At 40.8% G+C, this 24,009-nt stretch overlaps 1 protein-coding gene across 1 annotated transcript in view; it reads right to left on the minus strand.

The window, feature by feature from the left end:
- WIF1 (WNT inhibitory factor 1) overlaps positions 1-23,750 on the minus strand; it is a 68,189-nt gene extending 44,439 nt beyond the window's left edge. Inside the window, exons 1-2 of the mRNA XM_042947076.1 lie at positions 23,027-23,750; positions 22,399-22,538 (exon numbers count right to left, since the gene is read on the minus strand). Of these exons, the coding sequence (XP_042803010.1) occupies positions 22,399-22,538; positions 23,027-23,174 (288 nt within the window). The 5' untranslated portion in view covers positions 23,175-23,750. The remainder of the gene's footprint in view (positions 1-22,398; positions 22,539-23,026) is intronic.
- Between the last annotated feature and the right edge of the window lie 259 nt (positions 23,751-24,009).

Raw genomic sequence — 24,009 nt, forward strand, 5'->3', positions numbered from 1 at the left:
TTTTTGACTCTCACACCTTGAAGAATAACCTAGATATCAACATAGGGTCACAAGAAACAAATAGTGCTTCCTCAATTGACATCCTTCCTCAAAAGAAAGGGCAGGAAGCAATAGAGAGTCTACCTTTATGTCAAAATCACTATTGATTGCTTCCTACAATTGGGAAGTCCAGCCTTCACTCTTCTATAGGATGGCTAAACAATCAGTTTAAGAGTTTAAGAGTTTGTGTGGTATTACATTCAGACTGGTCTTGGAAACCAATCTATCAAGATTTCCTATGAGTGGCTTTTGTAAAAAAAAAAAAAAAAAAAAAAAAAGTGTGAAGGTGCTTACAAAAGCTGTAGCCTTTCTTTTTTTTTATTTTTTTTTATTTTTATTTTTATTTTTTAACGTTTATTTATTTTTGAGACAGAGACAGAGCATGAACGGGGGAGGGTCAGAGAGAGGGAGACACAGAATCTGAAACAGGTTCCAGGCTCTAAGCTGTCAGCACAGAGCCTGACTCGGGGCTCGAACTCACGGACTGTGAGATCATGACCTGAGCCGAAGTCGGCCGCTTAACCGACTGAGCCACCCAGGTGCCCCAGCCTTTCTTAAATTAAGTGCGTTTTAATACTCTGGAAGACAGAAGCACCTAAATGTTCTTAATCAATTAAAACATTTCAACACTAAAAGTAGAATAAAATTTGCAGGGACAAAAAGCCAACCATTGAGGTATAAGGGAGCAGCTGAAACTAGAGAAATCAGATCTGGAAAATCATAGTTTGTTACAAACTGAATATGAGTTAGCAATCTTCTGCTATATGGAAAAAGTCAACTTGATTATGAAATTTACTGTGTGTAAAATTCTTCCTTCAGGTCATGCATTAGATAGGATACTAGTATCTATTTAGAGAACAAACTGGTGGTTGCCAGAGGGGAGAGGGGTGGTTCAACAGGTGAAAAAGATGAAGATTAAGAAGTCCAAACTTCCAGTTATAAAATAAGTCACGAAGATGAAACGTACAGCATAGGGAATACAGCCAATAAAATTGTAATAACGTTGTATGGTGACAGATGGTGACTACACTTAATTGTCAAGTCACTATGTTGTACACTTAAAATTAAAATAACATTGTAGGTTAATTAAAAATTAATTCAATTAGGGGTGCCTGTGTGGCTCAGTCGGTTAAACGACTTCAACTCAGGTCACGATCTCGCGGTCCGTGAGTTTGAGCCCCGCATCAGGCTCTGGGCTGATGGCTCAGAGCCTGGAGCCTGCTTCAGATTCTGTGTCTCCCTCTCTCTCTGCCCCTCCCCCGTTCATGCTCTGTCTCTCTCTGTCTCAAAAATAAATAAACGTTAAAAAAAAAAATTAAAAAAAAAATTAATTCAATTAAAAAACAAGAATTGGGGGGGGCATCTGGGTGGCTCAATTGGTTAAACGTTCAAGTCTTGATTTCAGCTCAGGTCATGAACTCAGAGTCATGAGCTCGAGACCTGTGTTGGGCTCCATGCTGCTTAGGGCGCCTATTTGGGATTCTCTCTCTCCCTTCCTCTCCCTCTGCCCATCATTCACTTGCATGTGCTCTATCTCTCTCTCTCAAGAAAATAATAATAAAATGAAATTTAAAAATAAAAATAAAAAAAGAATCGAGAATTTAAAAAATATTAATATCTATTTTAAATGATACGAACAAATCAGAAGGATGTAGAAAAACATACCAAAAATCTACTGAAATCATTTAAGAAGTCTTATGAAGGAGTGTTTTTGAAAGTTAAGTATTCAGACTAACTACTTTTTCAAGTTCATTGTTGTCTCTAGTTCTTGTTATTTTGTTTGTTGTTTACATATCATTCTGGGAAGCGAGTCCTACTTTGATGTAAATGAATTTTTGGCTGTTGTTCTCAAGTCCTGAAAAGTATAACAAAAAGCAACTAGATTTCATTGTAGCAAGGAAGATTCTGGATGGAGACAAAATGTGGGCCATCAAAATGATGAAACTCTGGATAGCCAAAGATGATGGTAGAGTTCCTACAGAAGGTAGTTAAGGATCTGGCCTATATGCTGAGAGAGGCTGAGATCCCTTTCTGCTCTGCTGATCGACTATTGACCTTAAAAGACGTTTGCATTCACAAGCAGCTTCCCTGTCAGCATTCACTCTCCAGTCCTCCTGCTCCTGGGCTGTACATTGTCTACTTCTTTTTCTAATTTTTCCACTCCCAAGTTTTATCCTTTGTTTATGTTACTCTATATTACTCTTCCTGATCCTTCCAAAATTTCTTTGTTCCAGAAAATCAAATCTTTCCTTAGTACTTATTTCTAAATTATCTTCCTCCCAGAGAGTAAATATTTCTGCAGTACTCTTTCCATCAGCCTGTTTTTAGAATCACCTTGATATTTTCTCTTATATAATTCCATCTTCAGCGCTTTTCTTTGGTTGTACCCTATTTCTTGGGGTGATATTATTAGGGGAAATTGAAGTAATAGCAGTTCTAGTACCATGGAGAAACATCGTGTTTATTAAATGGAAGAAGGAAGAAAAGGCAGAGAGGTTGTAATTCTAGGATTGGTGAATTCTAGGGGAAAGAATTCACCTCCCAGAAAGAGCCAGTGTTCTAAAATGAACTGAAAGGAGGACATCAGAACAAAAGGGTCACCACACTTTGTGCTGACGTCATGTTGTTCTTCCTCCATAGGCAGTGGATAGAAGACAAAGCCAACCTATGAACCCAGGCTTTTAGAAACAGGCTAGCACAGGGTCAGGCCAACTTTTCAAAATCACCTAAAAACAACACTATTTTTAAAGATATATATCATCTGACTATTAAACACTTTTCAAATGTCATTGAAAATTTTGTATCTGTATTTCTTTTGATACTGTTGGAATTTCCACAATAAGGGATCTCAGAGAGCTTTGTAAACAGGTCAGTCTTCACAAAGCCCCTCTGATGGGGAGACATGACACTTTAGAGCTGGAAAAAGTCTAGGAGATCATTTGGGGAAACTGAGGGCCAGGGAGGTTAAATTATATTTCCAAGGCCCATCCATCAAGACTGGCTCAGTGTGCTTTCCATAATACTTCCCTACCACTGTCTCCATTACACGGATGTTAAAATGAAAGAGAAAAAAACCCCAATACTGATATCAGCCTGAGATTTGGGGCACTACCATTGCTAAATACCTACCATGTCTTGGCCACTGGTGCTGGGTGAAATGTATGATGGCCAGAACCGACCAGTGCCCTCTCCAGCTATTGCCTCATCCTGTTATTCAGAGCAGTGACCAACCCATTGGCTTTGCCTCAAAATTTCACATTAGTGTGTGTGTGTGTGTGTGTGTGTGTGTGTGTATGTGTGTGCATGCGCACGTGCTCGTGCGCACATGTGTTTGTGTGTTTGCTAGACTGTGTAACCTAAAAACAGATCAACAGACTTCCTTATTCTTCATTCTGGGAGAAAAATTACAGGCAATTCTTTCCTTCCACATTTTATGGGACTGTTGAATTGTGATATGGTGTTATTAACCCTCTCATAGCCTTAAGTTTCAGACGGAAACAAAGTGGGAAGCTCTCTCTGTCAGAAGATACGTTCTTTTGCCAGCTTTGTTGCTGACTCTGTGATTCTCACAATGTCTGGCATCACCCCTGGTCTGTGGTTTTCTAATCTGAAAATGCAGGTGGCTGAAAAACCTTTAAGCTTCCCTTCCCTTCTAAGAGTTTGTGATTCTGAGTGGAGGCAGCCCTTGACAAATCCTTCCAGCGTTTAACATCAACACCCTCCTGAGCATTTGGGAAGAACAGAATTCTTTCTGCATAGAAAACTGGGTAGAGAACTGGGCTCGATAAAGAGCTAGTTCTTAAAGTGTCAGTGTATTAGTTCTGTGCTCTTACGATCTGAGACCTCATGAGTAATCTCAGAAACGTGCAAACCTGGAAATTTGCTGCACAGATATCCTGGATGCGCACTGTTGCCTTTATCAATTTGTGATATTTTCTAGACTACAGAGATACATGTTGATAACCAATTGATGAGATTACTTAGGGTGAGCCAACAGGGTGGCTGAGAATCCCTCCGTCAGACCTGTCCATTTCCCTTCTGTTTGCCACCTGTTCGCTGCAGGAGATTTTGCTCAAAGAAGCAGGTGAGGGCTCCTGTCCTTGAAGTGGCTACAGGAGATTCTCTGCAGCAGAGAAGCCAGCAGTTTATAAACAGTAATTTGTGTCTACCTACCAGGCTTTTTTTTTTTTTTTCTTGCCTGAACCATTTTATTCCATAGACAGCAAATTCAGGACAAGTTAACAGACACTTCAAAGGCTAAAATGCAGAATATTTACTCTGATATCAAGACTTCTGGTTCAAGTGAATCCAGCTGCCTGAGTACTTTTCTCCAAAGGGTCCTTTAAACCAACTCTTTCTCTTTCTGCTTGAATATCCAGCTCCGGGAGCTCTGACCAGCAAATTAATTTGTCTTCCCTTTTATGGAACACCTATAAAAGCGTATTTATTTGCTCAGAGCTCCCTTATTTTGATAAATGTAGTAAATATGCCATTCTTCCTCTTAGAAAGTGCTATGCTCTAGCCGCTGATGACAATAACTCTTTAGGCTTGGAAGTTGATCTACTTGCTAATCCTTCTCGAACTTTGTGCCTTTTAAAACTGAGAAAATTATACCACTGAGTGTTGGGAGCATAATAATAAATTACTTAATATATTAAAAACTTATTTAAAGGGTATATATGCAGAAATAAGTGTTCCAATCACTATTATTTCAAAATATTTCTGGGTACCCATATCTATGTACCTGAAACGTGCAGAAAAACTCATATATTTATTCATACTCACTTCAAATTAATAGAAAATGTGTTTCTTTGCTGTTTAAAAAGGAATGACCTATTTTATTCTTTGCAATTCACCCACTAGTTTTGTATTTGTATCCGTAATTTATAATTAATATATATCTGAAGAGTTCTGTGTTCGCAATTAATCATCCCTATGCAGAGCTCTTTCCCTTGGCCGACCTTACCATCCCTCTCTGGAAAAGGACAGCCACTTACTGATCCCCCACTGCCCCCTACAGTATGAAACTCCTACTGAGATAAACTCATCAGAACTTAAAAATGCAGGCACAAATCAACAGCCACCAGGACCATTTAGAAAGCCTCACTTCGAGGTTTAGAATTAAGCCTCTAATATTAAATAGTAAAAATGCTAACGAGAGAATACTAAAAAGGATATCCTTGCATAATTCTGTTGAAAGTATGGAGTCCCCATTACAAGCCATTCAGCATAAACATATGTGCCAAGAGCCTGCACAACTATCAAGTGCTTTGACTCAGAAATTCCACTTGTGGAACTCAGTCCTAAGGAAGTAATCCTCCTATGGAAAAACTTTTATGCCTTGGGTTGCTGTTCACAGTGTTATTTGTAATAGTGAAAAATTATCTAGAGACAACACAAATAGGAGAACGTTTAAATAATCCACAGAATATAGTGTGGTTGTTAAAAAACCATGTTTACAGAATATGTAATAACATGGGAAACTGCCCCACTGTTCCCAAGCAGACAACAACAAAAAAAGGGGACAAGTTGTTGCTTGAACGGAAAAACACTAGGTGGAAAAACACCAATATTTTAGCGTTTTCTTACGTGAGTTAACTATACATGACTTCCCTTCTCCCATTCTTCCTTCTCTTTTTCTGTATTTTCCAAAGACTTTTAGAGGGTGTACTCATTTATGATGGAAAAAAGTAATGAATTTAAAATAAAACTCTGTAACGATTCATGGTTATACCCAGGGTTATACCCAGGAAATTAAGTACTGAAAACCCTAATGAAGTCTAGTTTATGTAACTGAGGAACGAGTGCTGCAAGTTATAATTACTACAGGGACAGCTCGCAGTGTAAAAACCTCAATTTGTAACAGAGAGACAAAGTCTCAGACTTGATTCCTCAGTCCTTTGTAAAGAGCCCAGCAAGGAATAAGTGTTACGAATGTCTAGAAAGGAACTATTATTTGAAGAAGGTCTTACAGAGTAAATATTACTAGTAATAATCATTTGTCAAAAGGTCTTAAAGGTTAATATGAGTCACATAGCTGTCTGGCCTACCTGCCTCAGAGTTGAACTCCTAACGTGAGTTTATTAGTCAAACTGAATGAACTGAAACCAAGCTACTATTGGAAAACCAGGTAAACGTTGCCTAAAATAGATTTTGCTGGATTTTATTGGTGTGATTCAGGCAAACAGTATTTTGAAAGTTAGTTCTGCTCACATTTTTTTTCCTTTTTGCTACAATTAATGGTATTGTCCAAGTTGTTTTTCTCTCTGTGATTTGAATTCAAACGCAGAACCAAGAACAATGCGGAAGTGATAATGGCTAGTAACAAATCACAGACATTTTAGAACTGAAAGGAACCCCTTATTTTACAGATGAGAAAGAAAATGAAATACTTGTCTGAAGCCCCAGATAGATGGTGTGGGAGCCGAGCCAGAAGCCAGATCTCCCGAGGCCAGCTCAGTGGGACACGGTGAGTTCAGAGACTGGGACGCCATCACTTATGGTGGAGTTTGGGCACCCCGCCAGCACACTCCCTAGCCTGGGATCTGGCAGACTACCTTTCTTTGGCCTCACGGCTTCCATTTAGCACTAACAGCTCATTAATATAAAGGGAAGAAAAGACCCTACTTTTTTAGTGTCGACTATGTGTCAAGTACTTTGTACACATTATGCAACTGCATTTTGCTGCCAGTGTAAAAAGTAAATTAATGATTTCCTTTTAGCACTTGAAGAAACCAAGGCCCCAAGCATTTAAGTTGATCAAGATTTGGCCCATGCTGCTGTTTGCTTCTCTTTGATAGTTAACTTCTCTCGTTGGGCAGCTAAGACAGAAAACAGTGTATTAGAGCTCTCTAGAAGGAATCAATAGGATAGATGATAGATAGATAAATAGTTAATAAGGAATTGGTTCATGTGATTATGGACGCTGGGGAGTCTGACATCTGCAGTTGGCCAGCTAAAGACTGAGGGAAGCCAGTGGTATCAGTTCCAGTCTGAAAGCAGGCAGGCTCAAGACCCAAGAAGAGCCAGTGTTTCAGTCTGAAGGCAGTCAGGCAGGAGGAGTTCTCTCTTCCTCGTGGGAGGGTCAGCCTTTTTGTTCTATTCAGGCCTTCACAGGATTGAATGAGGCCCATCCACACTGGGGAGGGTCATACGTCCCAGTCTCCCAGTTCAAATGGTAATGTCATCCAGAAGACCGTCAAAGATGTGTCCAGAATAATGTTGGACCACATGTCTGGGCACCGTGTGGCCCAGTCAAGTTGACACGTAAAATTAACTACCACACATCGTGTTCTCCAGTATGGTCAGAGCCTGGACTAGGGGGAGGTGATCAGGGCACCCAGACTGTAAATGTATGGAGGCACTTACTCCTAGGTTCACACAATCACCCCGAGTGCCTCACTTGTCCCACTCGGCCTAGTACTGGCCCCATGTCCCCCTCAAAAGGGCAGATTCAATCATCTCTCTTAACTTCAAGTGTTTTATATTAAGGGGACAGCTTTCTACAATCATGTAAATACCATTCTAGAAAAGTTTTGGCTATGCAGAGTTTCTCAAGGAATTGATGGCAACAGATATCTGAAATACCAAGTATGAGCCCAGATGAAGGGTGATTATTTCTATCCTCACCATGGCAATGGAATGGCAATCTACTTTTATTTTCCACTGAAAATGTTTCCTTATAATTTAAATAGAATTTATTGAATGGGCCCTTATTTATTTTTATCGAAAGGCAAAAAAGCCTTTCTATAAAATCACAGATGCAAAACTTTTGTGCATTATAGAAGAATGTACAGCTATTAAAGATCAGGTTTGAATTATTTTACTTTTGGCCAAAGGCCATCCACTGCAAATTATCACAGTTATTCCTCATATTTAATTATCTACAGTTTTAGCAATGCATGGTTTTTCAGTCATTAGGAGGACTGAGTGAACTCAATGAAACAATATAAACGAAAGCATGTTTTAAACTATTAAGTGTGATATAGAAAGGTGTCACTGCTATTAGCAGAATGATAGAAATCTCTTACCTTAATTCAAGAGAGCTGTACTAATTTGCACTGTCTCCTTCAGCTTATGAGTAAATGTTGCCTCAAACCCCAGACAACACAGGACATGCAACGATAACTCTCCAAATTCAAGCCTGCGGATATCCAGGATATCAGATACATTTACTGATCAAACTTTGGGAACCAAAGACATTCAGCCAGTCTGAATGGATTTTGTATTTGTTCCATTTAGCTTCTGAACTAGATCTTGACTTAGTTGATTTGATAGTGGCCTCATAAGGTACGACTCTCTAAATGAAGCTGCTTCTTTAAAAATTGATTTGGATGGGCAGATTGGCCTACTCTTAGATAACACAGAGGTGACATAATATAGACATACTTATACCTACTTTGGCATCTGACTGCCAGGGTTCAGGCCCTGGCCCTGCAGATGACTAAGGTATGATCTTGGGCAAGTTACTTAATTTCTCTGCGCCTCCGGCTTCTCATACATTTCATGGAGATAAAAATAGTATCTTCACTTCACAGAATTGGTCCAAGAATTACATGAGATAATACCTATAAATTACTTAGAAGAGCTTCTGGCACGAGGTAAATATTCAGTAAGTGTCAGTTCTTCTTAAGTGAAATCACATGAAATTCAACCATTTTGACCTACTAAAGATGACAATTTCAAGTGAGTCGATCAAATATTTACCAAATATTTGAAAGCCATGCTACTTTAGCACCTGTAACAGTGTCAGCTCTTATTGGTCAGGGTGGTATCTAACTCATGCTTCACAGCACATGGTGTGTATGCAATAAAATGTCTAAAGGATAAAGACGTAGATTCAGGAAAATCTCTGTTTTAGAAGAGTTCAAGATGCCATTTCATCGTGGATTCTGGAGTCAGATTACCTGAGTTTAAATCCTGGCTCCACTACCTACTAGATATGTGAACTTAGGCAATTTGCATAACTTTTCGTGACCCGGTCGCCATTTTTGTAGAATGGGAATATTAGTAACGCTAATCTCACAGGGTTGTTGAATTAAACTAGATAGTGATGAGAAGTGATTATTAGCACAGTGACTGGCACACAGAATACCTTAGTAAGTGTTGGCTATTTTCCATTTTTCTTCCCCTCCCTTTTCTCCTCCGTCTTTAGTTTATCATACAAGTTTTGTAAACCAAAAATGATTTCACAATTCTAGAAGTAATCTCCAATTCCAGCAATGAATTATTTTCTCATCGGACTATAAAGAGTAAAATACCAGTAAATTCCATCTGTGATCATTTTATACTTTTGCTAAGTATTTAGGAATCAAGGTTGAAAAGATGCAAAACTGCTTATGTGAAGGAGCTGGAGAAATTGGGGATGTTTGGGGACATGGGCTGCAGGAAAGTAATGTTGGTGTCTAGTTGGGGCCAAAGGTCTTAGGTCATGTTGTTTTAGGTGCCAAGTGATAAAGCTCGATGTCAAATAGGGAGCAGGGGTAGACTCCCCATTTCTGCACAGAACACCAAGTTGCTCTGAGACTGTAAGACCTATGGAGAATACAGCCCTCTATGGCCCCTTGAGTCTTTATCGCTTAGGGAGCATAGAGAGGCTGCATCTAGACCTGACAAGCAGGTCTCACCAGGACCATAATGTAGCAGCAGAGGTCAGGACATCTCCCTCCAGGATGGCATGTGTAGAGTCCTTCTAAGAATTCACAGAACTAGCTGGTCTTTGCCAGGAAAGAAGTAGGAGTAAATGAACCAGAGACCCTCCATTAGCAGTGGAGAGGATAAGGCAACAAACTTCAGGGTATAAATGCCCAGTGTAAGTCCACAGACTGGTAGAGTCTTGGGAGATTCAAGTTACAGTGGGAAGGCAGGTTGTAGCCCATTATGAAGAAACCTTTCTATGACTAACACAATTAAAATAATTCAGTAACATCTGCCTTAATAAGTTCCCTGCCACTGCACATGTTCAAATAGAAGTTAAGAAACCACAACTCATGGATGCTTCAGATAATGGTTAGGCTTGATAGGGTGAATGAACTCTGGGATATCTTCCAACTCTGCTATTCTGTTGACACCTAAAGTTACAGCCAGAGAAGGCAAAACAAAAACAAAACAAAACACTGGATGAATATGGAGAGATAACTTAAAACTTGACTCCTGCTTGAGATTGAGCAATTGTTTAAAAGGAAGAAACAGAAAATCAGGGTACAATGAAATCATTCACATTTGTACTTATTTAGGATGAATTTTCAAATTTATGATGAGTCTTGATGTTTTCAGTGACATGGAATTTGAGATAGTTTATTTTCTAACTTACTGAATATATTAATGGCCTATTGAAATGAGTTATGTAAGATCACAGTACCCTACAAATTGGGCTCTGTTAGAGAGCACCCCCACAGACTTAAAAAATGCTGAAATGGAAAATTCCGCAAAGAAGTAACTTTTACATTGCCACCTGCTGGCTACTGCTGTAAGTGACAGCGATATAAATACAATTTCAACGTCTTACCAAGTTCCAGCTGGAAACAGGAATGTTGATCGAATTAACAAATGACAGGAGTCAAATGGCTTCACTATAAGTACTCAAAAGGCAAACATCAGAGTAATTTTACAAGTTTATTAGGGTTCCATCAGGGCATTGCCTTAAATAGGAGATACATCTACGTGGACTTGACTTCAGATGTGAATCCCACCGCCTCTCCCCCTCCCCCCCCCGCCCACCCAGTGGTGCATCCATGACTAAAACTGAAATAGCCCTTGTAAACCAGGCATCCTAACAAGCTCTATAGTATAGGTTTATTCAGGCATATCTCCAGCTCCCACAGACTGTTTTTACCAAGAGTATTTCTAGACGCTTGATTCTGGAGAGATGATTTTCTCTGTCACCTAGTGGTATAGTGACATGTGTTGTATTCTTTTCCAAAACAACAACAACAACAACAATAATAATAGCAAGTAGAAAGCAGAATATATTAGGCCATACTGTCTCAAGTACATAAAAACCATGAAGTTAAGCAGAGTTGTTCCAAGTGTGCATATATTAGTTTCACAGGGTTCAGGTTATGCCCTGAAGAGCACCAGGAACTCTATGTAGATTAATTCACTCCTCTCCCAAAAGAGTTATGCTCCCTCCTCAGTATTTTCACAGCACTTTGTTCATTTTGCAATTACATTTACTATTGCATTGTTGTTGTTTTGTTCATATCAGTTGTCATACTAGACTGAGGGCAAGCTTCATATACAATTTATATTTGTGTTTTTAGCATTCGGCACAAGCTTTGGCATTTTGTAGGACCCCAAATATCTGTTGAGTTGAGGTCAAAACCAGGAAGGAAGAGAGCTAGGTAGAGAAGAAAAACTCTAAATCCACACCAGTGATTCTCAATCCCGCGTACCTTCCTATGCATCATTCAACATACCCAGAACATCCATCCCAGCCCCACCTGCCTTGGTCATGCTCTGCCTACTGAAGGTTTCGTGACCCAGTTTAGATGTTATCTTTCCTGTGATATCTTCTTCAGCATACAAGTAATTGTAAATTTACCTGACCAGTGGCAAAACCCTCTGGCTTTATGCTCTCATAGGAATTCTCTTAGGGCATGTAACAGGAGCCACCTGGCCCATATGAAGGCTGTATGCAAATTAGGTAGAGGCACAGAGGCAGCTCTGTGGCATGCTGTCAGATTTGACAGGTGAAATGTCGAAGAGCTGATTTCAGCTTGGTCAGGTTGAACTCGCTGCTTTGGTCAGTTCCCCTTATGTGATGAAAAAGCCCATCCAACCACACATGTTGGCCCTGAGAGCTCACCACAATTATTATTGCCTTGTTGACCCCACGGTCTTCACCCCCAGCTGGTGAATTCCTAGAAGGCAGTTGGATCAATTAAAATTTGCATTCTCAGAACCTAGGACATAGTAAGCATTGATAAATTGTTCTTTGAATTGGTATTTTTTTTGGATGCGAAGACATCCATAATAACTTCTCTCAAGTGTATAAACATGTACATAGGTATTCTTAGCCGCGTAGTCTCAGGTAAGTAATTTGACTTCCTCACACCCCAGTTTCCTCATTTATACACTGGGGACAATACTAGTGCCTACCTCTGGCTTTCTGTGAGGAGGATCTGATGACAGAGTATCTGCAAAGCTCCCAGCAAGTATATGCTATGCAAGTATTGGGTATCATCATCAACATACGATAAATAAAGGAGTATACTGAGATGAACCTCTTTAAATTTCACAACAAATAGGACAATTTTGGAGGAAGAATCTTTCTGTCTTGATTTTTAAAAATAGAGAAAGATATTGCAATTTGAATACAGATATTACCGTTAATGTTAAAATGATTGATGATGTTTTCTTAAGAGATAGAATCATAATAGTTTAGAATTTGGAAGGCATTTTATTTTTTTTTAATTTTTTTTAATGTTTATTTAGTTTTGCAAGAGAGACAGAATGAAAGTGGGGTAGGGACAGAGAGAGAGGGAGACACAGGATCCAAAGCAGGCTCCAGGCTCTGAGCTGTCAGCACAGAGCCCGATGTGGGGCTCAAACCCACGAACCGTGAGATCATGACCTGAGCCGAAGTCAGACGCTTAACTGACTGAGCCACCCACGTGCCCCATTTTAGAGTTAATCTAAACTTCTTTTCTTACAGATAAAAGAATTGAGTTAAGTGACCTTTCCATGGGTTCTACTGTTTCTGCCTTTGGCCTTTCCCAAATGTCCAGCCTCATCTAAACACACACACGCCCTGCCTCCCAGCTCTTGGCCCCAATATTTTCCCTTGCATACATCCGGCCCCTGTCCGAGGCACCATTACCTTTTCCCAGAACGCACTCTCCCAGATCCTTTGCCTCTACCTGTGACAGTCCTTCTCCCTACACCTGACTCCTGTCTCAGCTCATTAAACAGATTCAATTCCCAGTTCAATTATTCCGTCTTCTCTGGCGAAACTTGGCCTTCCTTCCTCAGCCAGAGTTACTTGTTACCTCCTCTGTGTTCCCATTCTGTGTTCATACCTCTATTTAGCACTTATCAGAGCAAGGGCTCTGGATCCCAACTGCCCAGGTTTGAATTCCAGCTCTGCCACTTGCTACCCATGTTTCCTTTGCTCCTCTCTGTCTTAGCTGCCTTATGTATCAATTCAGAATAATAATGGGATCTGCATCATGTATTAATTCATTCAACAAATAGTTTATTGACTGCTTATTGCGTGTCAGGAGCTGTTTCAGGACCTGGAGTTGTTACATGGTGAACAGGACAAAGTCCTTGTTCTCATGAGCTTACATTGAATGGGAGGGTTGAACAATTAAAATATAATCAAGTATAATCATTATTCTTGGGGCCATAAAAATATATATAGCAGAGAAGTAGACTCAAGAGTGATGAGGGTGGTGGTCGATGTTTTACAGAGGGGAGTCAGGGAAAGCCTGTTAGAGGAGGTGACATTTGATTGGACGTGGGGGAAATGGGGGAGCAAACCACATAGAAATCTAGTGGGAGTAAATTCTAAGCAGTGCAAACGTAATGTGCAAAGGCCCTGGGACAGGAAGGATGAGCTTGGGGGCAGGAAGGCTAACAGGGCTACTGCCAAGTTAATGAAGCAGACAGTGGAGGAAATGAGAGGCTCTTTATTCCTAGCACGAAGACTTTTGTATTTTTATCTCCTAAATGTTTCCCCAATCCATTTTTCCCTTCTTTTCATCTCCGATCTTATATTATATTATTCCTGATTTCTCTCCTTGCAGTCTATTCCCCTCAAAGCTATCTTCCATCCCACTAACACAATATCTAAATATGTAACTCTGACCCTACAGTCCTCTGCTGTATTTCATGGAATAACTCAACATCATCTATAGAGTAAACACAAGATGCGTTAACTTGCGGGACAAAGTCCTCTAGGACCAACTCTCTACTTCCTACTTGCACATACACTCCAGCCACACCAACATACTGGTTCCCAGATAATGTCGTTCTGGTCTCTATACGTCGCCTCGTGCTGTTTCCTCTCCTAAAAACCATCCCCTCTTCCACATTTCTGCTTGGCTAGCTCAACTGTCAGGCTCAGCTCAGCGCTGGAGTTCCTTCTCCATGCTCTCATTATAACCTGAGAATGCCCTAGTCCCGATACAATACCGCTTCCCAGCAGTTATTTGGATGATCGATTGGTATATATCCACCTCTCCAGTTAGCTTCTAATTTTCTCAAGGGCAGAAAATTGGTTCTTAGTCACGTGTGGCCTCCCTGGGGCATGATCTGGGTTCTGGCCAAGAGCAGCTAAGCAAGAACTGTGTTCATCTCCTTTCTCATATTGCCAGCTAAGGAGTCAATCCTGCATCTGTCCCCTGTTTCAGGCCCACACAATACATAGCTGCTCTGTGACACTGTGGTCGGGTGAATGGGTTTCAAATGATGCCTGACAATTTTCAGGATTCTTTGATCACATTCATCTAGAAAAGTCAAAAAGAAGACAAAATCCATAAGTCTATCTGAGGGAAACAGAGAACAGAAATTGTCCTAGGATTTTAGAATTTTAACTGATAAGTTTGTTTGTTGTTTTGGAGAAACAGAGAGAGAGAGAGAGAGAGAGAGAGGGAGAGAGAGAGAGAGAGAGAGCGCATGCGCGCGTGAACAGGGGAGGGGCAGAGAGAATCTTAAGCAGGCTCCGCACTCAGTATGGGGCTCAGTCTCAGGACCATGAGATCGTGACCTGAGCCAAAATCAAGAGACAGATGCTTCACTGACTGAGCCACCCAGGTGCCTCTTAGCCAGTAAGTTTTAAAAGAACATCTAATACTTGAAGAAGCAGGCTTATTTTAAATAACTCAATGTCCAATGTCCACTTCTCATCATTTAAACAGAAGCAGTACCTGCCAAGTGTAATTTCTTTACCTTTATTGTACTTCTCTTGATACTTAAAAAGGTATGGGAGTTGGGCATAGGTGCTCAATCAATCCTTTCACAAATTAGCACACTCTTTTCCTTATTTAAGCTTCCTTTTACATTAAGTTCAAAGTTCTAAGTTCCATTAGAAAACTAAATTGATTTTTTAAAACGTTCTACGCACTCACAAAGCGCGGTTTTTTAATAGCTCTATGCCCTACTGCCAAAAAAAACAAAAAACAAACAAACAAAAAAAAAAAACAAGGAAAAAACAAACAAAACTAACCTGGAGCAGAGACTAACCATCACAAAGTTTTCCAAAAGTTTAGTAAGAAAGAAGAGCTAAATGATGATTTTGCAAAAGCCACTGTCCACCCAAGACATAAATCAAACACGTACTTGATATATCCCTGGGACAAACCTGCAAAATGTTGAGTCCATTCTTTTCATAGTAGAGAGAAGAGAGAAATATCCCTGAATTGTTTCTACCTTCTCTTCTCCCCCAGAACCATCTCCATTATTTGACCTTGACATCCCCTTCACTGGGACATCATCCCCACGACCTCTCAGATGTGTACGAGGCCACTCATGATCACCTACCACTTGCCTTCCCCTTTAAGACCTCCGTGCACTTAACGCCCTTGAGCTCTCAGCTTGGAAGGTATTTTCCTACCATGCGGGCCTGATGGATGCTTTCCGCATCCTTCAGGAATTAATTCAGACACACCTGCTCAGTGAGCTCAGGGAAGAGCTCCCACCTCTCTTCCTCCAGGCAGGGAAAAGAGTGGCCTTCTCGGTGCTCTCCAGCAATCCTAGACTTTCTAACCTTATTCGGATGAGTATGCTAAATGTTTCCCAGGCTATAAGCTCCCTGAGGGCAGGGACCATGTTTATTCCTCTCTGTGTGCTCTATGTTTGTTGTCTGTGTTTGGTGATCGACTGAGTGCTTGAGGCAGAGAAATGCTGCAGGGGAGAACACTCCCCATCCCCTAAAGGTTCACAGCAGTGTAACCAAGTTACTCCCAGGTTGGCAAATGGGGCAAGTTGGCCAACTTTTTGCAGCAAAAGAATCCTAACCTGACAATGCCTCCTCCAGAGATCCAGCTACAGGATGAAGAACACTGTCACCAAACTCTTAATCCCCGAACTTTTCCTCTCACGACACGTCAGGGACATTTAAGTTAAATGAGTTTAATCCAACACAAAATGCTTTATTGAGTACCATTCCTTTCCACTTCACCACAACAATTTAAAAGATTTTTATTTGTGCAAGCATTTTAAAGTCAGGAATAAATGCAGAGGATAGCAGCGAAGGGTTTGTTTACATGCCTTTATACCACCATGTAAGCAAGACGTAGCAGAGTTTACATTTGTGCCATGTAAATCGCTGTAGAACCAGATGGGGCTTACAAGGTACCTTGTAACTCATCTCCTCTAAGCAATAAAGCTTTTTTTTTTTTTTTTTCTGGCAAAAGTTTGAGAAACTTACTGCTGTTTTCTATCAGCAGATACAACAGATGGCTGGCACATGCCTGCTTTGCTAAATGAAATGGGCTCTCTGCAGAATTACTCTTTGATCCCTGGTGGCATGTCCACACCACCACAATGCAAAATGCCACAGCCTAGCAGAATCCAAACATGGAAAGTTTAAAGCTGGGTTTTTGATAGGAGTACCTTCTTCAAAAAACTCATGCCCACAGTCTGCAAACATATTCACATTCCCACTTTGAAACCAGGGACCAGGGGTCAAAAAACGAGGCATTTCCTCCATTTGATGACATAAAACCACTGAAAAGGTATGATGGCAAACCCCAGGAGTATGAAAGTATGCAGCCACTTGGGTTGCAACTACCAAAACAATCATACCTCCATTAGGAAAAAATGTGGACAGTACACATGAAGGGACTCAAATAATAATAATAAGTGTTACCATAACTTATGGAATTGGAAGGAGGTGGGTAAGGGTACTTGGTAGTTCCTCTGACGAGGGAGAGGTAGTGCTTGAATTAAAACTCACTCTCTATTGCTTTTCTTTCATTTTTGTCAAGAGGAGAAAAGAAGGAAAAAACCCATTTTCAGACAGGTCTCCTTTCCTCAAGCAGTCCAACGGGAAATTTGAGACTGCAAACTGCAGCCAGTTTAATGGGACCAGTGCGACATCGTTATCAAACGCTGTAATGCGAAAACAAGTTATCCGGAGCTTTAGGGACATTTTCATGACATAATTGGATTATCTGGTTCATATTACAGAAACACATCAGTGGAATGATTCCACTTTAAAAAAAAAATAGCAAAAATCTGAGTCAGTTTCCAGGCAAATGATCTCTTTTTGAGTTTTCTTTTCTTTTCTTTTTCCAACGGTACCTTCCTCATTTTAAAGCTGAATTTGGGTGCTACTGAGTGAAGTCATTCAAAGACACCACCACCCAGGCCAAGTTCTTAGCTTTCTTCATACTTGATTTTGTATTATTATTGTTATTATTTAGGGCAGTTGGAGTTAATTCAGGGCGTTTTTTAATTGATAGGGAAACGAGGAAGGATTATGAATACATTTATGTTCCTTACATAATGGGAAACCATCGTACTCGATACGCTACATTTTCGGCCTATGTAGTATTTTCTGTTTTGTAGGGTGATACATAAAACAAAGGAGCACATTTCTGCAGTTTAACCCAATGGTCAATGCGTTCACAACATACATGTGGCCACCCACTCCCCAGCACAGCAGACAAAATTCTCCCCTTTCTTTCCTGTATCCACCACGATGCTTTTAAGTTTTGGTTTTAAACATCTTGAAACTGACGGAAATGAAGCTCTGTCACTGACTTCTGGTGGTCTCAAGGATTGTGACCGCTACACATAATAACAAGCTTACTTTAAGATCTGGACCTGTTGGTACAGATGGTTAGGGCTTGCTTGGTAATGCACGTGGTGGGTTGGAAGTTAATACTGGCTGGTTATCTTCACCCAGAGAATTTCTATTCCATACACACCAATTTCACCCCAACCCTTGCCAACCATCTCAGAAATCCAGGCATTTGGTCACAAGGAGGTTGGAAAACTAGTACAGATATGGCTCAGCATAAATCCATCACCGCTGCAAAAAAAAAAAAAAAAAAAAGCCAACATAAAAAGAGATGGCCTATTAACTGCATACTAGACTCGTAGTACCTTAGCATCTATGTGCAGGTGATAGAATATATTACAGTTGTTAAGTTCAAGTCTATATGATCTTTATAAATAAAGATCTATTTATAAGATCTATATAAACAAAAAATTTTGGCCTTGAACCAACTTGGTTCATATGGAAATCAGCAGTGGTGTCCTAATACTGGAATTCAGATTTGTCCAACAAAACTTCTCATTAAGGTTTTATTTGAAAGCCATTAGTTTCAGAAAGAGTTATTTTCCAAATAAAATGTTTAATTAGTGCATCGTTTAGAAAACCAAAATGGTCACTCAGGGTCCCTACCTGTCCCAAATATGGAGAAAAATTAGAATAAGGAATGCCTCATTGAAAAATATCAACTATTAAAAGTTATATACAGCAATAAAGAGTGTTTTCCCTTGATTACTAAAAATCCTTTAAGCCTAAACCTCTTTAATAGAAATACTTCTCTGATCTAAAGGCCTTGAGAAGGGCATGTGAGTAAATGAGTATTTTAAATGGGAGATAAAGTAGAGACAGGGTTTTCAATGGAAAATGAGGATTTCAGTGAGAGAAAGAGGTCAGGCCATCTGATTTCAGATAGGAAAGCCTTCGTAGGCAGACTTTTAGGGATCTTGAAAGAAACTGGTGAGAATCAGAGAGAAGCATTAGTGAATTCTTTGGGCTCCATAGCTATAGTCAGCCACAAAAACCACCTGTTTTATCATTTTGTTGAGTGATGTGTGGTGTAAAAATGATACTGTATTGGGGCGCCTGGGTGGCTCAGTTGGTTAAGCGTCTGACTTTGGCTCAGGTCATGATCTCATGGTTCATGAATTTGAGCCCCACATCGGGCTCTCTGCTGTCAGTGCAAAGCCTGCTTTGAATCCTCTGCCTCCCCCTCTCTCTGCCCCTCCCTCGCTTGTGCTCTCTCTCCTTCTCAAAAATAAATTTAAAAAAACATTTAAAAAATGATACTGGGTAATAAATATAAGTAAACTAATATAGAATGTCATACACGCATAAACTCTAAAGTATAACTTTTTGTACGTATTTAATGTAAAATAGTTTTTTGAAATTACAAATCAATACACATTCATTGTGGAAAAACAAAAATGTAAAATACGCGGATGTGACTCATGTTAATACCCAGGAGAATCAGAGGTTTATCAGATGTTTGTTCCTATGTCTGCCTACATATTTTATAATGGAATCAAACAGAATATACTGTTATACACTGCTGACTTAATCTGTCATGAATATCTTTCTTCTGTGGCATTGGTTAGATGTCTAGAATATTCTTATTAATGCTTCTTTGCATTCTCCTGCCACTATCACTGGGCCTCTACATTCTACCCATGTTGACTTTTTTATTTTTTTTTAATTTTTTTTTTAACGTTTATTTATTTTTGAGAGAGAGAGAGACAGAGCATGAACAGGGGAGGGTCAGAGAGAGAGGGAGACACAGAATCTGAAACAGGCTCCAGGCTCTGAGCAGTCAGCACAGAGCCCGACGTGGGGCTCGAACTCACATTACCGCGAGATTGTGACCTGAGCCGAAGTCGGACGCTTAACCGACTGAGCCACCCAGGCACCCCATCTACCCATGTTGACTTTTATAAATAGTGTAATGAGGAACAGTCTTGCACCTACATTTTTATTAATATCCTTAGGACATCATTTCCTTAGGATGTATCTCTGGAAGGAAAATTTCCAGTCAAAGGATCCGTATCACGCTTTTTGCTCTCAGAATCAAATTGCTCTACAAAAAGGCTCAAGGGGCATCAGCCACATACAAGCGTGCCCAATTCTCCACATACTTAAAACACTCTTAAAAACCTGAGCAACTTGATGTGGGGAAACGAATCTCACTGTAATTTTTTTATTTGCATCTGTTTGAAGTAGAACATAAAAGTTATTTCAAATGATCGAAATCCCTAAATGCTTGATATTATTTGGATGAAATAACTAGATAATGGAGTGAGCTTTTCATTTTCCATGTCGATGTTTTGATGTGGTTTGGCTTTAGCCAGAGATGCCTTTCAAAAGACTTAATTGCTATTGAAGTGATTATTTTTCTCATCTTCAAAATGTCCATGCATTTCAAAAATGATGCTGCTGGAGTCACATAACGTTGTTGAGTAAAATAAGTAACATTTAAGTAATATTTTTAAATGTCCCGCTGTTTGGCATTGCGTAGATCACACGCTTCTCACCTAGCCTCCCGCTAAATAAGAGAGACTCCAGAGTACCTGGCCAGAGCAGAAAGCATAAAGAGCAAGGTAACTGAGGGGCTAACATTGTCCGGTGTAATGAGATAAGCCACATGGCTATTAACAACTAAACAGGAGAAAAAAAGATGCTAGAAGCCTTATTTCCATGCCAGTTCTGATGTCTTCTCTAATCCTTTACAAGAGATATTCTGGAGATTGATCTGTGATTCATTTTGTACTCAATAACATGCCAGTGTTTGCAAACCTGCACTAGCCATAAACCAACAGGGGAGATAGCATGGCATTTAAGCCTTTGCTTCAAATTCCATTCTTCAGAAGACAAACGCATATGAAAAATAAATAAATAAGAACCGTTGATACCTTCTGCTTCTCTTACAGTTATCAAATGCTTTCAGCTAGGAAGGGGTGTAAGTTAAGCGACCTTCCAATGGTTCTTACAAATTCATGAAAGTATAGGTTAAAAAAGTGTCCTTTTTAAAACTACTGAATTAAGGGGCGCTTAGGTGGCTCAGTCAGTTAAGCGTCCAACTTCAGCTCAGGTCAGGATCTGATCTCACAGTTTGAGAGTTTGGAGCCCCCATCAGGCTCTCTGCTCTCAGCGCAGAGCCTAATTTGAATACTCTGTTCCCCTCCATCTCTGCCCCTCCCTTCCTCTCTCTCTCTCTCTCTCTCTCTCTCTCAAAGATAAGTAAACATTAAAAAACAAACAAACAAACACTGAATTAATGTTGATCTCATCTGACAAATGGTCAAACACAGATACATTCAGGTGAAAAGAAAAAAGATGATAAAAGGTCATTCATTAAATTATTACTGATTTCACAATATTCCATAATTAACTGTCTATAAAGTATCTATGAAGAGGGAATTCTGTAGGAAGAAAAGGGATAGTCTCTTTTGGAGCAATAGGCACCTCAGTGAACTTATCTGCTAAATGGGGGTGTGAGACTAGATGACCTTCCTGTTATGAACCCTGATGGATCCAAAACAGCTATTTTTTTAAAATGATGGAAGTGTCGATGGGTCTAGATTTGGTTTATTTTAGGGGGAAAAATGAGAGAACAGACCTGAGGGGAAAATGACAATTAAAATGATCACACCCCAAATATAACAGATAATTAGAGACACACAAAGTGGTTTCTCAGTTCAAGACAATTACTTTTAATTAAGTGTCTTCTGGATCACATTCGTCACAAAAATGGCCACTTAAGTAATTTGGAGTTAAAAAAGGACCTGAGAATGTGATTTTAATTATAATTACAATGACTCTCATAGTGGACATATTTTACCGACTAATGAATAAAAGAATTTATTACTTACTCTTTGTCCTCTACAGTAAATTCTCCAACTGCACAAAAGAAATTAAATCCCTCTAACATTTATTCTCCCTTTCTTTCCAAAATTAGAGCTCATTTATGTAATATTGGAACTGTACAAAAGGTAACATACAAAGGATGGTAATGTGCTAAGAGAATGTCTGCTTCTTCATAAAAATATATTGCAGTTTTCTTTTTCCATATGAACGTATTTAAAATGCTACTTAAAAAAATCAATAGCCTGCAATATTTTACAAACATTCTTATATGACACTTTTTGAGGCTATGAAGTTGAACCAGAAATGTATCGCATTTGCATTGTTCCAGTGAGTAACATTCAACAATTTTTTTTTCAAATGCACAATGTCAAAAATACTTAGAGTTTAAAATTTGCTATGAAGTATAAATAATGTCAAACATGATTAGTATATACTATGGGGAAAAGAGTCTCTTCTAGATATTAAGTTTAAATGTCACTGATCACAGGAAGAAGTGATGTTGGTATTTGTCTCTAGCAGCCTGAAGACACAGTCATACCAAAATAGCAAGCTTAGGCACAATGCTTCCCCTTTTCTTCTGGGAATCTTTAATGTATGGGACATGTTTCAATAAACACGAGTTAGCTCTTTATTGGCGTTGGGAATCACATGAGAAATCACTCTTAAAAGTGGTAAAAAGGTACCAGCCTACACGCAACACCGTATTATTTCTACCTGCCATCGGGCAGTAGAAATATTAAAGGGTAATTTTCTCCACCCCTTCTGGTATCAGAACTTACCTGCCCTGCAGCTTGCCAGGTAAAATTCATGGAATGGATATTGACAGGAATGGCTGGCATTCTCTGTTGTGCTTTTCTGAAATCGTGTGTAAAAGGGGCCATTTTCCCCTCTGAAACAATCAAGATATCTTCTTCAAATCCTGGTTTAAAAAAACAAAAACAAAAACAAAACTATCAAACTAGGTGGACTTAAAAGAATCCAAACCAGAAACTGCATGCAAAAAGAGCATTAAAGAATTGGTATGGGTCATGCCTACACACCACGCACCTGTCTTCGTACCAACTAATTTTCCTCTGCACGGGGTAAGAACGGTGCTAAGAGACACAAGCTTTCAAGAAAGGGAGTGGACACGGAGTTACCGGGTGTTAACAAACGCTGGGTCCCCCGCAAAACTTAACGGTTGTGGAAACCTACAACTGCGCGATCAGAACACTAGATCTGCTTAGGTTTCTTGAGAGAAGGGCATACGCCTTCAGGTGGAAAAATAGCTTATTAAACGGTGGAGGGGAACAACCTTCCTTGCAAATTAAAGTTTTTAAAAGATCCTTAAATGCATGCATCTCTCCTTGAACAGAAGCGCTGGAGAGAGTAAAGGCAGGGGAAGGGAGTGGGCGCGGGGGGCCTTACCTATGAGCACTCTTGCCTGGTGAGCATCGATCCACAGGTACAGGCTTTCCTCCCGCGGCTGCCCGACCTCCGCCCGCAGTACCAGCAGGCACGGGAGGATGCTCCAGAGCCGGAGCGCGGCGGCGGGGAAGGCGCTTCTCCCGGCCATGCTACCCCAGATCTCCCTCGCCGTGGCTCTCGCCGCTGCACCCACCCAACCTGCGTCCGTGAAGTCCTCCCTCAGCCGGAGCTGTGCCCGCTTAGACGGCCAGGCGTGCAGCCGCCTCCTTCCCGTGCGAGTGAGTCCGCGAGAGCCGGAGGAGGAGGGAGGGGAGAGCCGGCGCCTGCTGGGAGGCGCAGGGGGCGCAGGAGGGAGACGCGACGGCGGAGACGCGAGACTGGCAAAGCGGGAGATGCCAGCACGCACGGCGAGGCCAAGAGCCCGAGGGTTAAATACAGGCCGAGAGGAAGAGCGGGAAGGGAGGGCGCGAGTGAGGTGCGAGCGAGGAGTGGCGAGGTCCAGCCGCTCGCCACTGGGGGGCGCTGGGCGGCGCGGGACCCTCGGGAAAGCCGCGTCCCTGCCGCGGGGCGCGGGTGCGAGCGCGCGCAAAGGGAACGCGTGGTGTAGGCGGTTGAGGAGAGGGCCGCTCAGACCGGCCCCCGGGACGTCACTCGCCTCTGCCTCTCGCCTGGCTGGCCTGGCAGGAAACAAAGGGGAAGAACGGACATCGCGCGGCTTGATTAAGCTCTGAGGATGGTGATGATGACGATGACGACGATGACAACGACGACCCCCCATCCCTATGCCAGTGCTAAAGGAAAGCACATACTCCTCCACTTCTTCCTTTCCGCCACTATCGTTCGTCTCTGAGCCGCTCTACGCTGATACTCTATGCTGATACAGTGTAAAACCCGATCCACCGTCCAGTGGTGTCCTTGATTGCAGGCGCTCGGCTTGGCTCCTGGCGCAGGGCTTTCATTCCGCACTTGATTCACATCAAGGA

Source organism: Panthera leo, chromosome B4 (assembly GCF_018350215.1).
Source record: "Panthera leo isolate Ple1 chromosome B4, P.leo_Ple1_pat1.1, whole genome shotgun sequence".
NCBI classification, from domain to species: Eukaryota; Metazoa; Chordata; class Mammalia; order Carnivora; family Felidae; genus Panthera; species Panthera leo.